Raw genomic sequence first — 21,802 nt, forward strand, 5'->3', positions numbered from 1 at the left:
AAAACAACCACACCATTGGTGCAGAGTGCTTGACACACACCTGAGAGAACTTAATTATAAACAATATAAACAACAAGGAGATAAACCTCTTATTTACATTCTTTTACAACAGATTCCCAGACTTCTGCCTGGTTAGAAACTTTCAGTTTCTCTCTTTGACTGAATCTGAGACCAACAGGGAAATCCTCTCAGAGATGCTGAGGCAACAAGATCCAAGTATCCACCAGAGATCCCTCTCCTAAGCCTTGATATAAAAGGGCAGTGCTTGAGAGTCAGGCGATGCTGCACTCCATGTGCTGCTTTGTTACAAAGGATACAAGCTCAGGTATAATCTGGGACTGACATTTATACCAGGACGCTGTAATTTTACCCTTTATGTCCTTTGTGCCACAGCAGTGTCAAGACATATCAGCTGCCAGACTCAAGAGGAAAAAGGGACAAGCTCTTTGTGGTTTTACCTCCACTCAGCCTGAATTTGTGAGCTGCACATGCAGTGGAACTGGCATTTATGATATTCTGACACCAGAATGACTTATTTATGGGAACTGGGACACATGAAGTAATGTCAGCATTAGTGAGATCTACAAATAGTACACTGGTGTTCTGCATGTGCAGTATGGGTAGACATTATGAACTATACATTTGGATTACAAACGTGATTTGGTCCTGGAATACATGGTCCATTCAATATTTTCTTCCTAAAATCTAATTTGACAGCAAAGAGGATAGATTTTAAAGTCATAAGCACTCATCTGGTATAAATGGATAATGACAATGCAGTATAGTCACTGAGATAAAGACTTTGTTGGTATTAAAATTCCAATTTACATGGGGAAGATTCAATGCCATGTTCTTAGGCCAAGGAAGTGCACAGGAATTCTTGGAATAGCAGCAAGGATGAGCAATCACTGAAAACTGAGATAATCTCTTTGAGGCACATACACAGAGGTTCTTGTTTCAAGCCAATTGTGTCTCATGAGAGCTCAGCTATGGACACTGGTATTACTGACTGCAGAAGCGGGAAGCTATGAATATTAGAGGATTACACAGGTTTAGAAATGATTTTAAAATCTGTGAAGGAGAAATCCACAAACACTTCCTAAACACAGTGACACCATTTTTGGCTCACTAAGTCTATTGATGAAATTGGGAGGATTATACTAGGAAATTCTTGTTGTATATTTGCCCCCTTTTAATCCACTTGCCTTGTCAAATAGTATTGGTTATTAACAAAGACAGGTTATCAGTCAAGTAGTTTATTTGTAGATTAAGATACAAATATCTTCACTGAAGAATTAGGAATTGTAAAACAAACTTAAATGGTATGGTAATAGCAATGCTTATACAGGGTAGCTGAAAGAGAATCTGTGCATGGCTAGTGGCTAAGAAGTGGGACACCAGAAAAAATTGCTGCGAAGAAGTCACAGAGAGGAAGAAAAACTGCAAAAATGGCATAATAATAAACTTTATAAAAAGCTATGTAATTAAAAAAAGATATGCTTGGTGCTTTTCAAATATGAAAAGAATACAGTTAAATAGATTATTGGATAGTTTCATTATACAGGTTCTGCTTCTGAGAATGTTAAACAGAGGCAAAACTGTGGAAAATCACATTTGATGATAAATAGATTGCTTCTTCCACAATTTAAATTTACTTATTTAAGCCTCTTTCATTGAAAGGAAGGTCACAGAATCCACTTCTATATCTTTCATCGATCTTATGATGGTGTAGCTTCATTGCCTCAGCTGAAAGCTCTAATTTATACTAGCAGAGGAAATGAAAAGATTCAGAACACAACCTGGTAACAGCCTTGAAGTTTTAAAAGGCAGTAGCTAACTATAAATCCCTTTAGCAGAATGAGTAAGAGCTCCCTCTTCTTATGAATGTATTTCATTCTGTAATGCCATGTGTAAAATTCAACAACACAAAAATGCTTTAATAACCCACCTCTACAATTTCATATATTCTTTTCCTCTGAATACCAGAGTGTCTAAGTCTTCTGTCAAGACCTATCAGAGAACTCTGCCACCCTTACTGAAATTTGAAAATAATTTTTTTACCCTCAGTTTCTTATGTGTAGGCTTATTTCAGGCTTTGGTACACGATTGGGTATGTATAAGGAGAATCAGTCCCCTCCATAACACTTGAGTGTAGGCTGCTCATCCCAATACACATTGACAAGTGGGTTTTCCTGGACTAAATATAAAGCTAAAATAAAACTCTTATTATGATTTGGCCACTGTTATGTTTATTTACTAACACAAATTGTTGTTAAGTTAAAAAAATAGAAGAAAAAGTAGAAGAAAAAGATTGACTGTTTTAATTTAAAAGTAGCTATTATTAAGCATCAGAGTATTAATAGGCACACTGCTTACTTCACCTGTCACAACTTTACAGTGAATAGTGCCATGAATCAAAAAATATAATATCTATGGCATCAGCTAAGATTTATAAATCACATTTAATCATGATTTTCAAATGCATTTGTACATGCATTTTTACATGATTCAACATGGTTAAATTATGGGCTGCCAACAGGCAAAGTAGTAGGAAATGTTAGATGTCTCCTTTCACTTGGGATCTTGTACACCCAAATGGTCTGATAGAGTTCAGCCTCCCACACAGCCATTTCCCAACAGCTGAAGCATTATCTACAGCAAAATTTAGGGCTTCTCTGGTCACCAACATAGTATTCAAGTGTCTGCTCACCGAAACCAAGGTAACAAGACAGCTTTTAGATGGCAGAGTGGTATCTTTGAACAGGCACAGGTGAGTGAAACTAAGCTCCTGTGAAGCCCTTGGGCTAAACACAAAGATTTATCAATAATTTAAGGACCTGCAAAATGAGATAGCCTTGCAAAACTACAGGACAAGTTTGCTGCTGAAGTACCTAAAAACATGTCCAAAGCCAACACCAGGAGGGACTTAGGAAGCCAAAAATGTTACACCGTTGTCCCATGTATGAACTGAGGAAAGATGGTGTTTATGACAGAAATTGGAACTGATATTGAAAAAAATCAGGTACCAAGGAGTGATTCCTAACATATACTCTTTTATAACTCTGTTGCTACTCAAATTCTTTTCCCCATACCCAGAGAGTCTTTTAATGCAACACATGTAAATTTATGGAATCATAGAAATAAAAAGTAAATCCAGACCAGACACGAACAAACAGGAAATCAATCAAGTCAGGAAAACTATAGACATTTCAAAATTAATTTATTTCTCTTACAGCAGTACCAGAGAAGAGAGATATAAACAACATAACTTTTTTAAAACATAAATAGTAAAGGTAACATAATTTTATTTGCATAATCCTCTTCAACATTCTAGGTATTCTAATAACTCAAATGATCCCAATTTCTAGCAAAATCATGTGTCAAGTACTGTAATAAATATAATTAGGAATGAAGAATTTGAACATTGCTTCTTATATTTCCTACCCAAGTGTAAAAACATTCACAATTCTGTTTCCAGCAAACAAGAAACTTTGTGATAAAAGTGCAATGAAAAATAAAACAAATTTAACTCCTATATCCAAAATCCCAGAGTTCACATTGAACTAGTTTTTGGAATGTTGTAGGATTTTTTTTTAAATTACTGTTTCTTCAATGCCTCTCTGTCTTTTAATATTAGCAGCTACCAACCAGTAAAGCTCTAAATCTATGGTAATATTTATCTGAAACTCTTGAGAGTAAAAATTATGCAAGCCGCCTCAAAGGAGCATTTACTGAAATAAATGCTTTTTTTAGCACAGTAGGGATTGTGAAGCCAAGTTGCTAGAAACTTTATCTTTTGCAAAATATTTCAATGGCTGAAATAATCTTGGGGACCTGAATGAACAGCCTTAGACTGGATCCTCTGAAGATGCTGGTGGAAGGGGTTTTGAGAGAAAGATATTCCTTACAGGAGGAAGTCTTTAATTATTATATATTTTCCTTTCCCATGAATTTGATGCTGGAATTGCAAATTTTAGTCAACCATTATCCCTTCAGTTATATTACAGTCTCAATGAAATTATTTTTCAATACCATGGGAAAGAGAGAGGTTGCTCTGAATGATTTTCTTACAAGTATTCAAATAAGTCTAGGGATTATGCCACATACCATTTATAAAACAATACCAACATCATTCTGCTCCCTTGAGAAAACTACACACAACATCAAGACTGAAAAATTCCAAAGCTCATAATGAAAACCCAATAGCAACTGCACATGTCTAAAAATATTTCTCTATTTCTTAACAAATATATGAACGTAATGAAAACAAAAGAAATAAAAACATGTAAACCAATATACAACCTACCATTTTTTGACAAATCCTAACAATTATATTAAATATGCACATAAGTATGTCCACATAAATGTTCATCTATAAGGATTTGTCAAAAAGGGGCATATAAATAATATAAATACACACATAACACAAATTGTTCTCCCTTATGATAACATCATGTGTTACATCTCATGTTTACTTTTTTCCTTTAGCCATTTCCTTATTGCAACCCATCACAGAAACATATCATTTGTAAAAGAAAACAGTCTTTCATGATTCATAAAGACAACAGAGAAAAATGTGACAAACACTGGCACACAAGAAACACAAACCCAAGTCAAAACAAAGACATGTAATTATGGGTTTGTGCTATGATTTTTAATAATTTTCTATTTTTACTAGACTGCAGAAGTATTATTAATATAGTGGCATAAGGGAGATTGCAGAGAAAATAACCAGAATAATCCAATTACTTTAAAATTCATTCATGATACTATATTTAACAATACACTGAGTTGATACATAATCTATGCTGCCTTTTACCCTTCAGGTCCTCAGTTCCACTCCCCACAAGCACAGGGTAGTGCCTTCCTTCTGCCCCTGCAGATACCTTGTCTTTTTGTGTGCTTTTAAGGAGCAATCGCCCCATAGATCCACCTCTCCCCAGTCAGAGGAAGAAGAACCTGGGTCCTGATATTCATGGAGTTTTCAAGCCAGAAGGATGCAGTGAAAAGGAGTCAGCAGTAGCTTACATGGAGCTTAACACTACAAATGTGTATTTTAACCTATCTTGATAAGGTTTAATTTTTAAAGGATGTCTGAAAGATCAGTAATTTTTAAAATTAGAAATATGTGTTAGATATGAAAAATACTCCAGGCTGCTCCCTGCTATCCAGACTAAGAAATTTTTAGCAAAGTCTAAAGCAGAAGTTAGAGCATTCAGGACACTTTCAGGGAAAGAAGTGAAGTATCTGTAAAGTCAGGCATTTTCAGGACTCGGGTAATTTTGGACTTGGGTGTCTCTCTTTTGCCCAAGTGTCACTCTTCAGTCTGACTCCTCCTGTATAAAATTACAAAATCCTTGGGAAACTTGTTGTTGAATAAGCAAAACCATACCTGTTGACTCCAAGTACAGTCCAAGTACTATCTCTGAGATTTCACCACAATATATTTGAAATGTACATTGAATTTAACCTTTATAGCACAACTTAAACCAGGAAATTATTGGAAAAAAATAAGGACATGCTGCATAGATCAGAAAAAATATTAATAGTGCACTCAGCCAGAATTTTTCCCAGATCTTGGAGCTTTGCTCAGAGATGGCAGCAGTTGGAAGGGACTGACTGTTTGATGAGGGTCTGGTGCTGTTGGGTGGGGCTGAGGTTCCCATAATCCTCATAAATCCTCCAGATTTTACAGCTACCAAGGACATAAAGTCCCAAGTTTAATTAGTATGGCTTCTGCTTTTGGTGGGATGTCATTCTTTCATTTCACTTCAGCTATTCCGAAGTTAATTCCAAAAATTTTAAAGTCAATATGAACAGATTAAATGACATTGGTTTAGCTTCTATTATGACTTTGGGAAGTGCCAACAAAATAAGAGTACTAAACAAAATGGGGATGACTTGAAGTTCCAGAGGATGGTTTGGGCTTTCCTCTCTGTTTTGCCATCTCCTGTAGGGTGCTGCACCACTGCTGTATTTTCATACAATCCAGGCACTGAGAGCTCACACTAGACTTTTGCTGACCCATGTTTTACTTGTGTCTTAAAAAGCAAATGCTCAGTATCTGGTCCCCTACTCCATCAAACATACACAAATATGGTGTATTGCCCTACAGAACAATATTTTTACTTTCACAGATTGCTGAAAACAACATGGTGTACTGATTGCTCCTGGATGTGATTGTTTTTTGTAGCTAACTATTGCAATATTGACACTTGATTTTTATTTTTCTCATACAGATTTAATTGAACAAAAAAAAAGGGGGAAAAGGATATCAAATAAAAAAAGGTCCGGCAGGCCAATTTAAAAACTATCTTTTTCACATTTGCTCTCTTGACTTCATTTTTAATTCTCTTCAGTTATTTGTTATCTACTCTGTTGTGACCATTTGATATAGTTTTAGGGTCAAAGTCTGTATCATGGTTTATGTATGCCCAAGACAGTACAATGAAGGAAATAGGCATCTCATGCTGTAGTAATCACTTACAAAACTGGAACTTCAAAGACAATTCGAATTCAGATATTAATAATATTTGTAAGAGAGATGTTTTGATCAGATGTTTTGTATGATCTATATAGTCAATATATCTTGCTCATTTGTATTTAATCAATATGTTCTTCATCTTGGAGTGGGATAGTAAATCCTACTGGGAAGCAATATAAAACCCACATGAATGCAGACAAAACACAAAACCACTACAAAGTGGCATACAACCATCACCTACCCATACTCCTAATGTCTACTTTATGCACATTTTATACAATAGTGATAGCAGACAATGCAGATTTCTGATTTCAGAAAAACAAACCTACAACATTATTTCGTTAGCTCATATTCTTTCAGTTCTAATGTCAGTTCTACCAGGAGACATAAACTGAGTTAAGCAAGATTTGACCCAAAATGTGGAAATAATATCCCCATAAGATGATAGAAACATGATTTGAAGAATCAATGTAAACACGAAATTTCACCTTCCTGCAATAACTATTTCCCTATATAATCCAATATATCACTAAGGCAGTAAAAAGCATTTTCACAGGTCTCAGGTGGTGGTAGCACTCCATGAAAAGCCTTAATTTGTGCATTGAACCACAAAATGGAGGCTCTGACCTCTTGTTACTTGCAATCCTACACTGAGTGTGTAACACAGTTTGAACTGAGAATCCTATTGCAGAACTCCTCCTAGGTGCCCATTAGTTCAATACAACTGAAAGTTCAGACTTGTGGCAGTCAGCTGTCAACACTCAATAACCAACTGCAAATTGACTGTGACTTTCTAGAAATGAGAAATTAAATCTCTGAAACAAAAATCTGGAAGCCTGGGAATGTCACTGTGATTCATAGGCAAATTTGTAATACAAACTAAACACTGAAATGTTGAGAAGTTAAATACAATGTACCTAACTGGAATAACATGCAATTACTTATGTACCAGGATGGAATTATTTTTTATAGCCAATAAATAACTTAATTAATTGCTCCATTAGTTAACAGCAACCAGAATCAGGAAAACATTGTCTAAAAATGTATGGTAAGTTAGTAGCATGAGCATTCTTCAATCTTGCACTTAGGTTTCAATGCACTAAAGAGGCTTGTGAATTTACAGCAGTACAGATAAAGTCATTCCCTCACTGGGAATTCACCTGCCTAAACTCTTTGCTGGTTCAGATCTCAACTTCCAACAGAACTAAGAGCTTTTGGCTCTTTAGTGATGAAGAATTAGTACCAGAAGAGGATTTTAACACTGAACTCCCTCTGCAGTTTCCCCAAATCCTCAAAGCCCTTGATAAACACATCCTGTACTTGGTTTAGGTGTAGAGCAATAAAACCATGGGTAAAGGCATTAATTAGCAGCTTGTGAAGCATGTCTGCCTGTCACCCTCTCTCTTATGAATATTTATATAAAGGTTTTATGGCATGGGAAAAACTTCAATAGGCTGGATTCAGAGTGTCTGTTGTGAGTACTCCTTGGGCACATAATTAGGGCACTTTGTCCCAGGGCCATTTAGACACTTCTGCCATTGTGCTAGGGAGGAAGCCTGACTTACACATCATGCCTAGCAATGCAGAGTTATGAATAGGGAACAGCCTGGAAGTTTACCTATAGCCTTAGAAGAACCTCTCTCTCTGCCTGTTTTCTTATAAATGCTTCAATTTAAGGGTGCAGGCCCAAACAGACAGAAAACAGAGTGCTAAACCTCACTTTTTGAGTGAGCAAGGAAGGTTTAAACTTCTAGTCACTGGAGACTGCCTTGTGGAAAATAAAACTACTGAGAAGAGAGGAACATGCAGCTGACTCCAAAAGAACAAGTCTGAACCCTAATAACAGATATATGTATACATATATATATAATATGTAAAACTATAAATATGCATTTTATATATAAATATGTATATATATGTGGCTATGTCACAAAGGCTAGTAAAGAAAAGCAAATTGAATTACTAAGCAGGAGCTGGATGAAATAATCAGCACAATGTAACGAACCAGTATGACATCAATGGCCACATTTAAAAAGGGTAAATGGCCCAGCAGGACAAAGCTGAGTAACACTAAATCTGAAAATCTGAAAAGTACCTCTTAAACAACAAACAAGCCAAAGCCTTTCTTCTAATATGCACAGCAGACAGGTTGCCCAGTGGACAGCAAATGAGTCATTAAAGAGTGATGATGGCACCATAATTCAAATTAACACTCAAGGGACAGCATGGGTGGCAAAATAGTACAATGACACCTACCTTTAGTAATTAAATACAAAAGCTTTATAAAGAATTCCCCAAAATAATTAATGTGTGGTAACACATTAATGATCTATGGTGTTTGAAACAGTGGCAGCATTTTGCCTAGATAAAATACAAGTACTATTTAAACTTAAAATAAATACTACTTACTGTTCTGTGATAGACAATTTACTTTTATATCCAGGTAAACAATGAAGTTAACTTTGAGAAGATTGCTGGAGAAAGTGATATGACTGACTCTTCCTTTGCTTCAATTCACAGGAATATGTCCCTAGATGCCCTTTAGCAATGTGCTCCTTAGATCTCTGAATTCCATCAGGGAAGCAAAACATGACTGTGAAGTGATATACCTAATAAAAGGAAAAAACTCAGATCCATCAGCTGCAGCTACCTTATAGAACTGGGATCACATTTTGCTTTTGTGTTGCAATCTTTGTCCAAAGAGCAAATGCTGGTTTTAGACAATACTGTCTTTCACTACCCTAGTAAGAGAATAGGGTAGAGCAGATTTTGGCCTAACCAACACTGCAGAGTACACCCTTTATGTTGTGGACAAGAGCATTTTCAAATGCTCCAATTCTGTGATTCCTCACTGTACAGTTCAATCCAATGACTCTGCAGAGTTTTATTTAAGTGAATACTATTGTTAATATTGCTTTTTCCCCAGAACAGTTTCCAGAAATTCTGCTTTACCCAATTGTGTTTGATGTGGAGAACCAAGAGAATAGCCTGATCTGCCTATTGATCCCCATTTCCTCTGTAAAAACATCTGAGATACTCCCCAACAGTGTACCTCTGCCTATGCTCTTTTGTTGCAACTTTTAAGGAAATCCTTGTTGCTATTGTCTGCTCCCATGGAGAAGGAAAACTTAAATTTCAAGTAAAAATGCCAGCTATTACAGTACTTAAGTGTTTTTCCTCTGCCTGGATGAGATTATGTTGTTGCTTACACTGTGACTGTCCATCAATGTTCTCTCTTACACCTTGAGCAGCTACTGTGTTTCCCATTACAGTTTTAATGTCCGAACATCTTCACTGGTGGACACACACAGGGCTCAGTAGTCCTTATGAAAAAAAAATGCTGTGAATTTACAGCTCTTTAATTGGATTAGGGGTAAGCACCCAGTGTCCTCGCTGTCTTAATTCGGAGCTCTGCATTGAAAGACCTGCCTTTTCCCACTGTAAAGTTGTTTGGTAATGCCATTTTCAAGGAAGGCCAAGAAACATAGTTACAATGCTCTCTAAATGCAGCTTCATGCAAGAATAAGGGAAATATATTTAGCTAACTTTGTTAATGTGGAAAATGATCAAGTAGCACTTGATAGGTACTCCAAAAAAAACCCCAAACTTGCATGAATAATAGACACTGAACTGTTTATTTTCTTACATTATTGTATTTACTGTTTTTAACCTTGTCATCCTTCTCATCATCAAAAGCAAGCCATCCCTCATACAAATCTACCATTAATCTCTGGAAATATTCTGCAGCAGATTAAATAAAATATGAAGCAGAAGGACCTTTCACAAGCTGAAATAGATGGAGCTGAGACAAGTATTAGTCAATCTTTCAAATTAAATTTTTGCCAAATAGCCGAATAAATATAGATTGCCTAATGATAATTCTCCTAATATTTGTACTGTAATTTCATTTAAATGCAGGGAAAAAAACCCCAAATGTTACATGATTTTTTTTAGTAAAGACAAAAGAGAAATATAGTTTCAATCATTTTATTCTTACCAGAGCTGTAAGCTGTACCATGCAAAACCATTTTGTCTGAGGTGGAGGACTAGACTTCAATTCTTTTTATCTCCTCTGATGGCTGATACAACTCTGAATTCCCACGTTTGCTCAAACCCCTCAGTCTTGCCTATCAGGTGTGCTGGGCAGTCCTGCCCAGGCAGGACTCCCACCAGAGCCAGGGAGCCAGTGGGGAGAAGCACTGCTGAATTCCCATTCCTACAGAAGCACAGGAAGAATTAGCTGCCCCTGGCTGAAGGCAGGTAATGAGCCTGCAGAGCTGCAGCATTTTCATGCTTCTACATGCCCACATAGAGATTCTAAATTACTGCAAGGACTTTTTTTCCTTTGTTTCAGGGATGTATCCATTCTTCAGCTAACTGTTAAATTTTTATTCCCCTTTACAGATGAATGATGTATTTTGATTGCAGCAGGTGACCAGCATTCAGTTCTTTCAAAGAGAAACCCTTATGAAACAAAGTCCAGCTCTGATTAAGTTCACTATCTGAATTCAAAGCATGTCTTGACTGCTTTCCATGAAAACAACTGATCCTTTTCATGGGCTAAAGCCATTGTAACTTCCTCTACACATTGAACAGATTACCATGGACACAAATTCAGACTCCTTTCATTCACACAAGGTCCCTGAAAATTTACATAATTCTGCAGAGAAAACAGGCAGCCAAGCTTTCAGTGACATGAATATTGTGATAAGAGTTTCAAGCAATACATACGTTTTCCTCCTAAAATATAGTTTACAGTAAAAAACCTGCAAATTAGTTGAACAGCATGGAAAACAATATTTTGGGTAACTGTTTGAAATGATCTTTTAAAATAAACAATCACTACCCAACTACCTTAAACTAAGTAGCTGCAAAATTTAAGCAGTTTGGAATATCCTATGTACAATAAAAATGCTACTCTGTTATGCCATAATGGTGAACTTTTAATGTCAAAAAAGTACTCTGCAAGTCATAGCAGTACATGTATGAGACGTAAACCAAAATGAAGATGTAATACCTTCATTTGACCTATAAGGTGTTCTCAATGCAGTATGGCTTGGCTGACCTTTCCATAACTAGACTTACATTCTGTTCTTCTCAGACCCTTTTTGTTTGTTTGTTTTTGTTTGTTTGTTTTTGCTTGCTTTTTGTTTAAAAACACACCACTGAAATCAGTTTTTGTCTGTAAGTCATCACTGAAATTTCACATTCAAGAACTCTGAAAGTGGAGAGGCCAGGAAAAGGTCTCACAGATACCGGATTTACTGTAACTATGTTAATATATCATTATTAGGAATTAATTTTTTTAAAAAGATGTTGGGAGATTCAAGACTTCAAAATTAAAATGTTCCTACTGCAGAATATTGTGTACTTAAATGACATGAATCCTTTTCACAATCCTTTTCAACGCCTGCTGGTTTCACATACCTCTTGAGGAGAAAATCAGATCTTTATGAGCAATGTGGATTGGTCCCATTGGGTTAACCTTCTGGTTAAGGATATGTTACAGCATGAAGGTCAGTGTCTTACCTGAACAATCTCTCCCTCCAAAGGCACTGAGGAACGCACAGTATGTCCAAAATGCTTCTGTTTATATTTCTGAGTTTATTGTCATCTAATCTTCAGTCTTCCACACCTCTGAATCCATCTAGGGCTAATTGACATCAGGTCTTCCCTCCCCAAAACCCTCTCTCAGCTGGGTTCCAAGCCTTTTTCATCAACTTCTGCTCCTAAAAAACCTTTCCTATGACTCTGCTATGCAAAAGTGGATGATTTTTCAATAATGAATTATGTATTTTGTATTTTTTCCTAAGAGAATCATACTGAAGTTTTAAACTGAACAATATTTTCATAGTAATGACCTTTCCATCTAACAGCACTCTTGGGGTTTAATGAAAGGAAATGCTTTTCTTTATCGGGAGCCTATTTTTTTAGAGCCCATAAAGATTACAAACATATCTCTCTTTTGTATTTAACGATTGAAATTTTACAGAGTTCAGAGTTAATTGCTAGTTTCTTTGACAAGTCCTGAATACTTCTAAATAAGATTACCATAAAACAGTCTTAATTGTAAATGTTCATCTTGTTTCCCTTACACACCCAAGTCTCTCTAAAAAAAAATTCTTAAAGAAAGCCTCTCTTAAAGAAACAAGAAATGCTGCCACAGATTTTTATGAGATCAAGTTCAAGTATGATCTGAGAGTACAAAAAATTCTTTATCTAAAATGTCTTAAATACCTTGAACACAATTTCCATAAGTGAACAGAAAGAATTTTTTCTCTTACCGTATTCTTCTTTAGAGCAAAGCACCTGTTATGCTTTAAATTATTTTCTTATCCTGATACAGAGTATAAGAATGATTTCCAAACAATAAAATACACTTCTTAGAAAAGAAAAATAGGGAATTTATTAAGAGGCATTGGTGTTCAACCATTTATTCTATGTGTGAGAGAATTCTAGAATTCTTAACCTGACATTAATAATCATGCATGCCCGCAACGTCTGTCTGGGGCTTCAGTGGTAATCTTGAAGTTGTACCTTAAGTTCTACTCTGAAAATGAATCTGGAAAGCAATTGAGTGTCTTGATACTCGTCTGAAAAATATGACCTTTCTTCAGTCCATAAATACCATACCACTAGTAATAAATACATTTTATATATCCACATAGCTTTCTGCAATTCAGTATTCAGGACTTCATACATTCTCTCGTACTATGTATCATTAACTTGTAACTTTAGTTTTACCATGAGCTTCAAGGGAATTACCTCAGAGTAAGTCTTTCAATAAAAAGAAAAGAGTTTTTCTGTGAAAAAGCATTACATAAGCTATATATGGTTTCATTTATAGGAAATAAAAATTTTCCAAGCAAATATTGATTAGTTGAAGTTATATATAATTTAAGAAAAGAAAATGGGAAATTAAACTTCCTCCACTCATCATCCACTCTAAGAAACTGGCATATGAAAAAAGCAGTAAGTAAACACTCTCTTTACAAAAATAAGGAACACCTCTTGGCGGGGTGCTGGCTACATACAATATGTGCAACTGGTGCCTTTTTAAAGCTCTCAGGAGACACAAATTATAGGTAACTGAATTCAACAAGAAATAGGCAACTGTATCAAAGTCTTCCTTAGAAAAGAAGTTCTAATCTTCAACCCAAAGGAGCATCTTTGGTCCTTGAACGGTTAGAATATATGGATCAGCATCAACTCTCCCTTTTGATGTACTCTGAGACACAACAGGGGAAAGGGCCCATCACAGAATCAATCAAACACATCTTACAGCCGAGATTAGAAAAGAGAAAATAATATATGTTAATGTATCTTGGCTTTCTTAGGCAATTGTAGCATTATGAAAGGATTGTGTCCTTTTATAAATACCTGAACTGATTCACTTTTGAGGCCAACATGCAGAAGAGGGTGTATCTGCCCATTTTTATTTCTTCATTGGTAAAACTTACTTCTAAGCTGAAGATCAAAACAAAATCACCATACCTTTCCAAAAGGGGACACAAGTGTTTCATCTCTCTTTCCAGAAAGAATGGAATCAGAACTATAGCATGTATGTGTAGCTTAAAGTACAAAAAAACCCTATTTTTGTAAAAAAACCACAAAAAAAAAAACCAAAACAAAAAAAAGAAGAAAATTTCTTTCTTCTGAAAGAAATTCTTTGTCAAATCAGAATAGGACACAAAGTTCATTCTGCTGTCTTCTAGTTTATTTTCTTTCTTATTTCCTTCCTTCCATTCCTAATTTTTCCTGTTAATTTTGCTTTATTTTGCAGCTTGAAAGTTTCAGCTGTCCATTTAACCTTCCTGCCAACTTTTATTTCACATGTACCTCTTTCCAGAATTCCAGTATTTTAATTGCTCTTTACAAGCTATTCCCCTACACTTACCACACACGGGCCAGCACGGTGCAGGAGCCCACACCTTCATGTGCTGCTCGGGCAGGCTCCAGTGGCACTGATGAACCAGCGCTGGCAGAGGCTGAGGGATGGCTCAGCTGTCAAAGCACTCAGCTGCCCTTCCTGGGGCCATCTTGGGAGTGACCAAGAGCTTCCTTCATGGCCACACCGATTTCTCTGGTTCACTTTTGGTGGCCCTCTCTGTCCCGGAGTGGCAGACACCCATTTGTGTGCATGCTGGGTGTCAGGTGAGCCACAAGCCTGATTGTGGTAGGAATAAGCTTCTCAGCTCCCATAAAAATGACAGCTGAGGGCAGGCGGTTGCCATCAAATTAACTCCCCAGGGAAAGCAAGCTGTCAGCAGTTAACTGAATGATGGATGAATTGTTCTCTGAGGTCACATATAACTTACAGATAATTTCTCACACATTTCCTTTTTCTTGTAGCAAACCCAAGCTTTACTTTTCACCCATACATGTGTGCCTTAGCCCACATCTCAGATTAGATTTACATCATTATCTTCCTAGTCTCCAGGGTCTCATTTAGATTTTGTAATTTACCTTGATCTTTACAGTTGCCTTTTCTCAGCACACTCCTCTTCTACTGGTGATAAATATAGGCTGAGCCCTGTCATCACCAACAAAGCAAAGTCCCTCATAGCTAACCCACGTTTTTATTAATTGTCACACACTTGTTTTCTCAAGGCTTGTCATTATTAATTTTGTCATAATTAGATTAAGAGTGAAGGAATATCTTATTTATGCTGAATGCAACTGCAAAACAACACTTTAGCATGACCAGGGATTTTTTTTAGTAAATAGAGGAAATCTTATCAGCATTAATTCTGTCTATTATATAGATATACAATAAAAGAGTTTAGAGTATTAATATGGAGAAATAACATTCTGTACTCTGCCTGGTGCATGTTTCCTAGTTAAATGTCAACTAATTGCTAAATCAAGCAGTGATGAAAGGGTTGCATTTTAATTTATCCAGCAGTGCCTGGCTTATTGCCAAAACAATGGGCTTACTGCTCTTATACAGGCAACATACTATATATTTACATTAGGATCAAATTTTATTAGTTCACTAAAATGTGTATGGTTTCTTATGAACTCTATATTTGCACTCAAAGGAAAGGACAGAATATACATGTAGGAAAAAGGGGTTTTTTTTATTGTATTGGTATCTTAATATCTGCTTCTGTGTTTATTGTTCTTGAGAGGCTACATTGGTGTATGTTGAATAGGTCATTCTCATGCAAACACTGACTATGCCACATTTTTGGCTGTGTTTTGGCTATTTTTCTACATCAAAGAAAGCAGGTGATCATCTGTAATTGGAATCAATCCTCTTGAAATTTAGCTTGCTATATGGTAATTTGCAGCAGTTCCCTTTTTTCTAATTTCTTTCTGAGCATGCAAATCACTTAAATGCAGGAGTAGCTCTTGGATACTAGTTCTTACCCTACGTCCTGGTCTTGGCTGGGGTAGAGCTAATTTTTTTCACAGTGGCTGGTGTAGGGCTGTGTTTTGGATTTGTGCTGAACACAGGGTTGATAACACAGAGGTGTTTTTGTGCTGCTGGACAGAGCTTGCACAGAGCCAAGGCCTCTTCTGCTACTTGTACTGCCAGGCTTGTAAGGAAGCTGGGGGTGCATGGGAGGTTGGGAGGAGACACAGCCAGAGCAGGTGATCCCAGCTGACCAAAGGGATGTTCCAGGCCCTATGACATCATGCTCAATATAAGAAGTGAAGGGAAAAAGAAAGAAGGTATTCATGTTTGGAGTGATGGCATTTGTTTTCCCAAGTTACCATTATGTGTGAAAAAGCCCTGCTCTCCTGGGAATGGCTGAACATTTGCCTGCCCATGGGAAAGGTGGGAAAAATTATTTGTTTAGCCTTGCTTATGAGGGGGCTTTTGCTTTCCTTATTAATCTCTATCTCAACCTATGAGTTTGCTCACTTGTATCCTTCTGATTCTCTCCATGATCCTGCTGGAGTGAGCAAGTGGCTGCATGGGGCTTAGTGCTGGCTGGGGTTAAACCACAACACCCTAATATTGTCCTGCTCTTAGAAAGTTATCTGTTGTACAAGGTACATCAGAAAATAGTAACACTTAGTTACACCTGGTTTTTGATGTGTACATCAAAAAATGCTATGGATACACTTTAGCACTGAGCAGAAGAAAATTTTTTTATCAAGATTTGCACTAGTATGCCTTTTCTCCTGACAATTTCTTTCTTTACCTAATTTTGTTTCTCCATAGTTAATTACAGCTTGCTTCTCTTTTGATTTTTTTTCCATGGAAAATTAGGATACTCATCACAGCCATCATGGAATTCTAGCATGGAAGAAAACAAATGGATATTTTCTTTTTAGAGCTGCAAGTATAACATTAGTTATATTTTATAGAGTGAATGCAACCCAGTCAAGCACATGTTCTTTCATGACTAGAGCCTTAGGTGGATTCTTAAAATAGTAGTCATTACAGTTATTGCAATAAAAATAATTTAGAGCTGTTTTCTCCAATTAAAATAGTTTTGAAAGCTAGCTGATACTTATTTCTAAATATTGTTTCCCTGAAAAAACTTAAACTTACAGAACTTACTGCCATGCCAGCCTGTCTGCTCCCCGTTGCACGCTAAAACTCTTCCCAGCATGGTCCTTACAAGTCCAAGGCTTTTAACTCCCCTTCAAATGTTTCTTCTCAACAGTTACCACCAAAGGTCTTTTACATTTTGGTGAAAACCAATAGCCCCTGTTTAATCTGTAACACACACCGATGTCCTGTCCATAGAGGCAGCAGTGTGTCATGCTTAGGACCAGTGAACTTTACCCTCAAATCCTTGGCTTGCATAATGTTCAAGGAGGCAACATTAGTTTAGGATGTATTCATTATAAATGAAATGTATTATTCCAACCAAATGACCTTTCAGCCTAAGAACACACATTTCTCTTTGAAAATAATAAAGCTCCTTGGAAGTTTTTAGGGTACAGTGGTCATTACAACCTGAATAACACTGTCAATACTTACTCTTTAACAACTATTTCAATAATTTACTTGTAATATTGCCAACAAATCCACAGAACCTGAGCTGCATTGAGACTGTACGTAGTACAAATAGAATTTATATGATAATCTCAGATATGGATGCTTGTCACAGGCAGTGAATGACAATTACCCAGAATCTGCTTTGCAGTATTCTGTCCTACCCTCAGACAAGAACTGCTCTAGAAGAGTAGGATTTTTTGAAGTTAATCTGGTTCACGTCCAGATGTGGTCTGCAAAAGAGAAGGAGGGGAATGGGAATGCATGTGGTTCCCTATGAGGAGGGAGAAGAGAGGAGGGGCTGAAGGCCACCCTCAAAGGCCAAGACTGTGGAAGTATGGATAAGTGGGCAGGGGGTGGTGTCTCTTCCTTCCCCAAACCCATCACTGCTCCTCCTTCTTTTCTCCCTCCCTTCTTCACTCTCTCCTTCCTTTTCTCCCTTTCCCTTTTTTTTCCTTTGCTGTTCTTTACTTTCATTTACTATCAATCTCTCTGAGACTTCTACGACCTAGAAAACACTAAAATCTGGAAACTACCATTAAGTCTCTTCCTCTTGTTAATAGGACCCATCACTTTTCTTACCATTTTTCCCCTCATAAGTTATCATTTGCCAGAAGATATCAGAAATGTGGAATGGTCTTTCAGTTCTTTTTTTAGCATATGCTTTTTTTTTAAAAGAGAGAATATAAATAAATGTAGGTTTTTATCCACTACACCTGTACAATTACTTGGCCTTATGGTAACAACTTCAAAGTCAACATTTGTTACTGAAGTACAGGTAAGAAATGGATACAGAGCATCGCCTCCCTGAAGTCAGAACTGCAGACAGGGATGTGTCAGGACCTGCAGCGTGGTAACTGGCACTATACACAGAAGCATGCAGGGTGACCAGGAAGAGGCAGTATGAAGGACATGGGGGAAAAGCTGTACCTATTCATTCAGGACCAGGGACCAGCTAGAAAACGTGGGTTGCAAGACCTTGTGGAACTGAAATGGCAGCTGATGGAAAATAGCTACCAAGAGCCATCACTCCTAGACCTGTTCTCACATGCTATCTTTGTAGCATGAAGAATGATACATGAAGAAAAATGACACAGGATAAAGAGTATAATTATTGTTATTATCATCAAACATGACACACGGACCCAAACTTTACTGACTGCTACACATGAGAAAAACCCAACTTTTCAGTGTGTTATGACTGCACTACCACACTTCATATGAACAATAAATTACAGCAATTAGACAAAATAACATCAGTGGCATCCCCATTCAGTATAATTGTTCCTTTTGTGAGATGTTAGAGCTTTGTTTTACACAGTAAATGCCTACCTGATATTCCCACATTTCTCTAGGCTCGCATTCAGGGACCATGAGGTACAAGATCTAATTGCAGCCCATAGTTTCTGGGTATCAGGTTCTCACACAGGGTGAGAACCCCCATTTAGGATTATGATCAGAGACAATCCACCACAAGATAAATGTTCGGATCAGCTGTTTTGACTCATGTTTTCAGGTGCAAATGTCCATGCAGTCTCCCCTGAGTGAAGCCATACCCCATTAGGAAGGCTATGCACAGGCTGAAAGGGCTCCCTTTTTCACCCAAAGCAGCACACCTCAGCTGCTCACATGCCAATGTGCACACTGTACTATGTCTGCAGCTCGTACATATGCAGTACTTTTGTTCCTGAACCAATGTCAGAAAGTATGGGTATACCACCTCAACTTTGCAGGAAGCAAACAAGCAAAGAAGGTAAAATGAAGTGCTCGAGTTTATACTGCCAGTTCCGAGGTCTCATGATTTTCAGTTTCCTATTGAACCATCAGGATCCAGCAGGTCTCCAGGTGAATGCTTCTCACCTCCAAGTGTTGCCTGGGGCTGACACAGCAGGTGAGGGGCTGCACCAGGGACTCCAGGGAAGTGCAAACGGAGCTGTCTTCACTCCTGCCTTGGGTCCTCAGAGGCTGCAGAGGCTCCTGCTCAACCCCCTCACAGTGGGACTCTGCCCTGTCACCTGTGACTTCGAGCCAACCTTTTTATTCTTGAAAGAGCTTCAGAAGTGTGAACATACTCCTGTTCACACAAAATACCTTTGAGTGAAGTATTACTACCTCTACCTTACAGATGTAGAACAGAGACAGACCCCTTCAATACCACTTTGATAGCTAGTACTCATAGGAACAGCTAGGAAAGATGACAAATTGCTGCTTCACCAACTCAACTCTTTTTTATATTAATATATGACTTCTTCTTAGCACTAACACCCATTTTCTCTGTCCTCTCAGCTTCTCTTTCTATATGTTATTTTATTTCTAAATTCCTTAGAGCAGGTGTCATATTCCTGCTCTGTGTTCATATGGTTCCTTATGCAACAAAACCCTGGTCACTGATAGATGCACGTAAATGTTGTCAATACATAAATAATAAATGGTAGCAATTCCCTAATTATACAGTGTCTCCACGTCAGTTTAACCTGAGATCTCATTTTTGTATAAATATCCAACACATGTAAAAGCCTACTTAAAGGATTCATTTGTGCATGCAATGAAATAAATATATTGCATGCAATGGAATAAATACATTGTGTATTTTAAATGGCTGCATTTCCAATAATCAGTCATAAATGTCCCAAATGTTTGTAAAATTTCTGAAGTGCACTATTACTGCATCAACAGGCACAGTGCTAACATTTAATCCCTCAGTGAAAAGCTTATGGACAATTAGAGAAAGAGACCTTTTCATCTTCATTTTACTTGGATGTAAATTTATTTTATTATGATATAAAACTATTACAATAATATTTGCTCTTTCAAGAAGCAACTTGTAGTGTTTTTCACTTAATCAAACAGCCACAAGAATTTATTATTCAATTAATCAAAGTAAGTAAAATGTTTCTGAAGATGCCTTGAACAGGTGCTGATAATATGCAGGTGACAGCAGTACAGCAGCTTAAAAAGACCCCATACATCCTTAAAAGCAGAATCCTTTTAGACTTCATTTTCATTTTCTTAAAATGTTCTTATTTTCTCTCTTCTACACATTAATAACTGAGTTATTTGAGGAAGAGTAAAAAGTTTACAAGCAAATACCAGACTGCTTTATACCTAAGAACCTGCTTAATTTTAATGATCTCATTAAAAATTGAACAATTTAGGATAACAGTTTGGTGGATGGCATTGCTAAACCCACAACAAGTATTAGTTCAAGCAGAGAAGATCATTTCATGTGTTTTGCCCTCAGAAAACACCACAGCAAAAATGAAACTTCTAGACTGGAGGTAGTTAGTTTCTCTGCAAAGTATTCCTACTGTTGAACAGAAAACAACAGGCTTTCAGGCATATTTAACATATTTTTTAAAAATCACATTTAAGTACTTGTGACAGAACAAGTCAAATTTTCATTAAATTCAATTCTAAAGCTGTGTGAGAATGTAGCCTTGTAATTGCATAGGAATTTTAAAAAAATTAACAAGACATGAAAGCAAAAATTCTTCAATTAACTTTTATCTTCAAACTGTAAGCGCATGCAACTGCAGACCTCCTAGATTTTCACAGTCATTTATGCAACACAGAAATACTGAAATTACTTCAAATTGAGTTTTAGAAGGAGAAACAGCAAATCTTCCTCTGGCTCTCTGCCATGCCACTGTGTTCCACAGTTTGCTGCTGTTCTGTCACTGTATCTCTCCAGTTTAAGTCATGCATTTATTCCCTGCTCTAGAGTGATCAAAGCTTTGCCGTGTAATACAGAACATTATAATTGCCAATTTCAAAGGGTTTTAGGAAGTTGCTACATAGATTTAAAATCATTAGCAACAGACTCAGTGCTCATATCTTCTAAGTCTAACACAAACATTAATTAATTATAGGTTTGACATAGCCTTTAAGGTTTTGACTCTACTGGGAGCAGCATAACATGCTTCACCTCAGCTGAAAGCCTTGGAGATGCAGGGCTTTAGGGAAGTTAAGTGACTCACCAGGGAAATGCATCTGTTGTCTCTATGCCATCTAAAGCATCTGATTTGCTACAAAAAGGAGCACATGCTGTATTTTCTTCCAGGGCACTGCACAGTTGCTCATTCAGCTGCCATACCTGCCTGTGGCAGAAAACCTCCTGTTATTCCAGCAGGAGTGGTGCAAACTCATATGCTTCTTACACAGGCTAATGATACAGCTACACACTTTTCTGGGAGAGTTACAATGCACTTTTGTGTCTACCTGCTTCCCTTTCTGCGACACAACAAAATCAGCAACTGGTCCAAGACTGGAACATGCAGAGACTTCCTGGGGGCCGGGTAAGCAGGTGACTATTCAGAGATACCCAGAAGGTCTAGACAAGTCTGAGCACTGGACCAGGAGAT

At 37.1% G+C, this 21,802-nt stretch overlaps 1 protein-coding gene across 9 annotated transcripts in view; it reads right to left on the reverse strand.

Annotated features, from left to right (window-relative positions):
• The window catches only part of PTPRZ1 (protein tyrosine phosphatase receptor type Z1), a 131,992-nt gene that overhangs the window by 94,693 nt on the left and 15,497 nt on the right, over positions 1 to 21,802 (reverse strand). The window contains exon 2 of one of the 9 annotated variants that reach the window (XM_085569180.1): positions 21,419 to 21,538. The exons of 7 other annotated variants lie outside the window; for them this stretch is intronic. In XM_085569180.1, coding sequence (XP_085425306.1) covers positions 21,419 to 21,431 — 13 coding nt within the window. In that variant the 5' untranslated portion in view covers positions 21,432 to 21,538. Of the gene's footprint in view, positions 1 to 10,481; positions 10,639 to 21,418; positions 21,539 to 21,802 lie in introns of those variants that run through there. One more of the 9 variants, XM_085569179.1, reaches the window with a different exon arrangement.

Source organism: Lonchura striata, chromosome 1A (assembly GCF_050655825.1).
Source record: "Lonchura striata isolate lonStrDom1 chromosome 1A, ASM5065582v1, whole genome shotgun sequence".
NCBI lineage: Eukaryota > Metazoa > Chordata > Aves > Passeriformes > Estrildidae > Lonchura > Lonchura striata.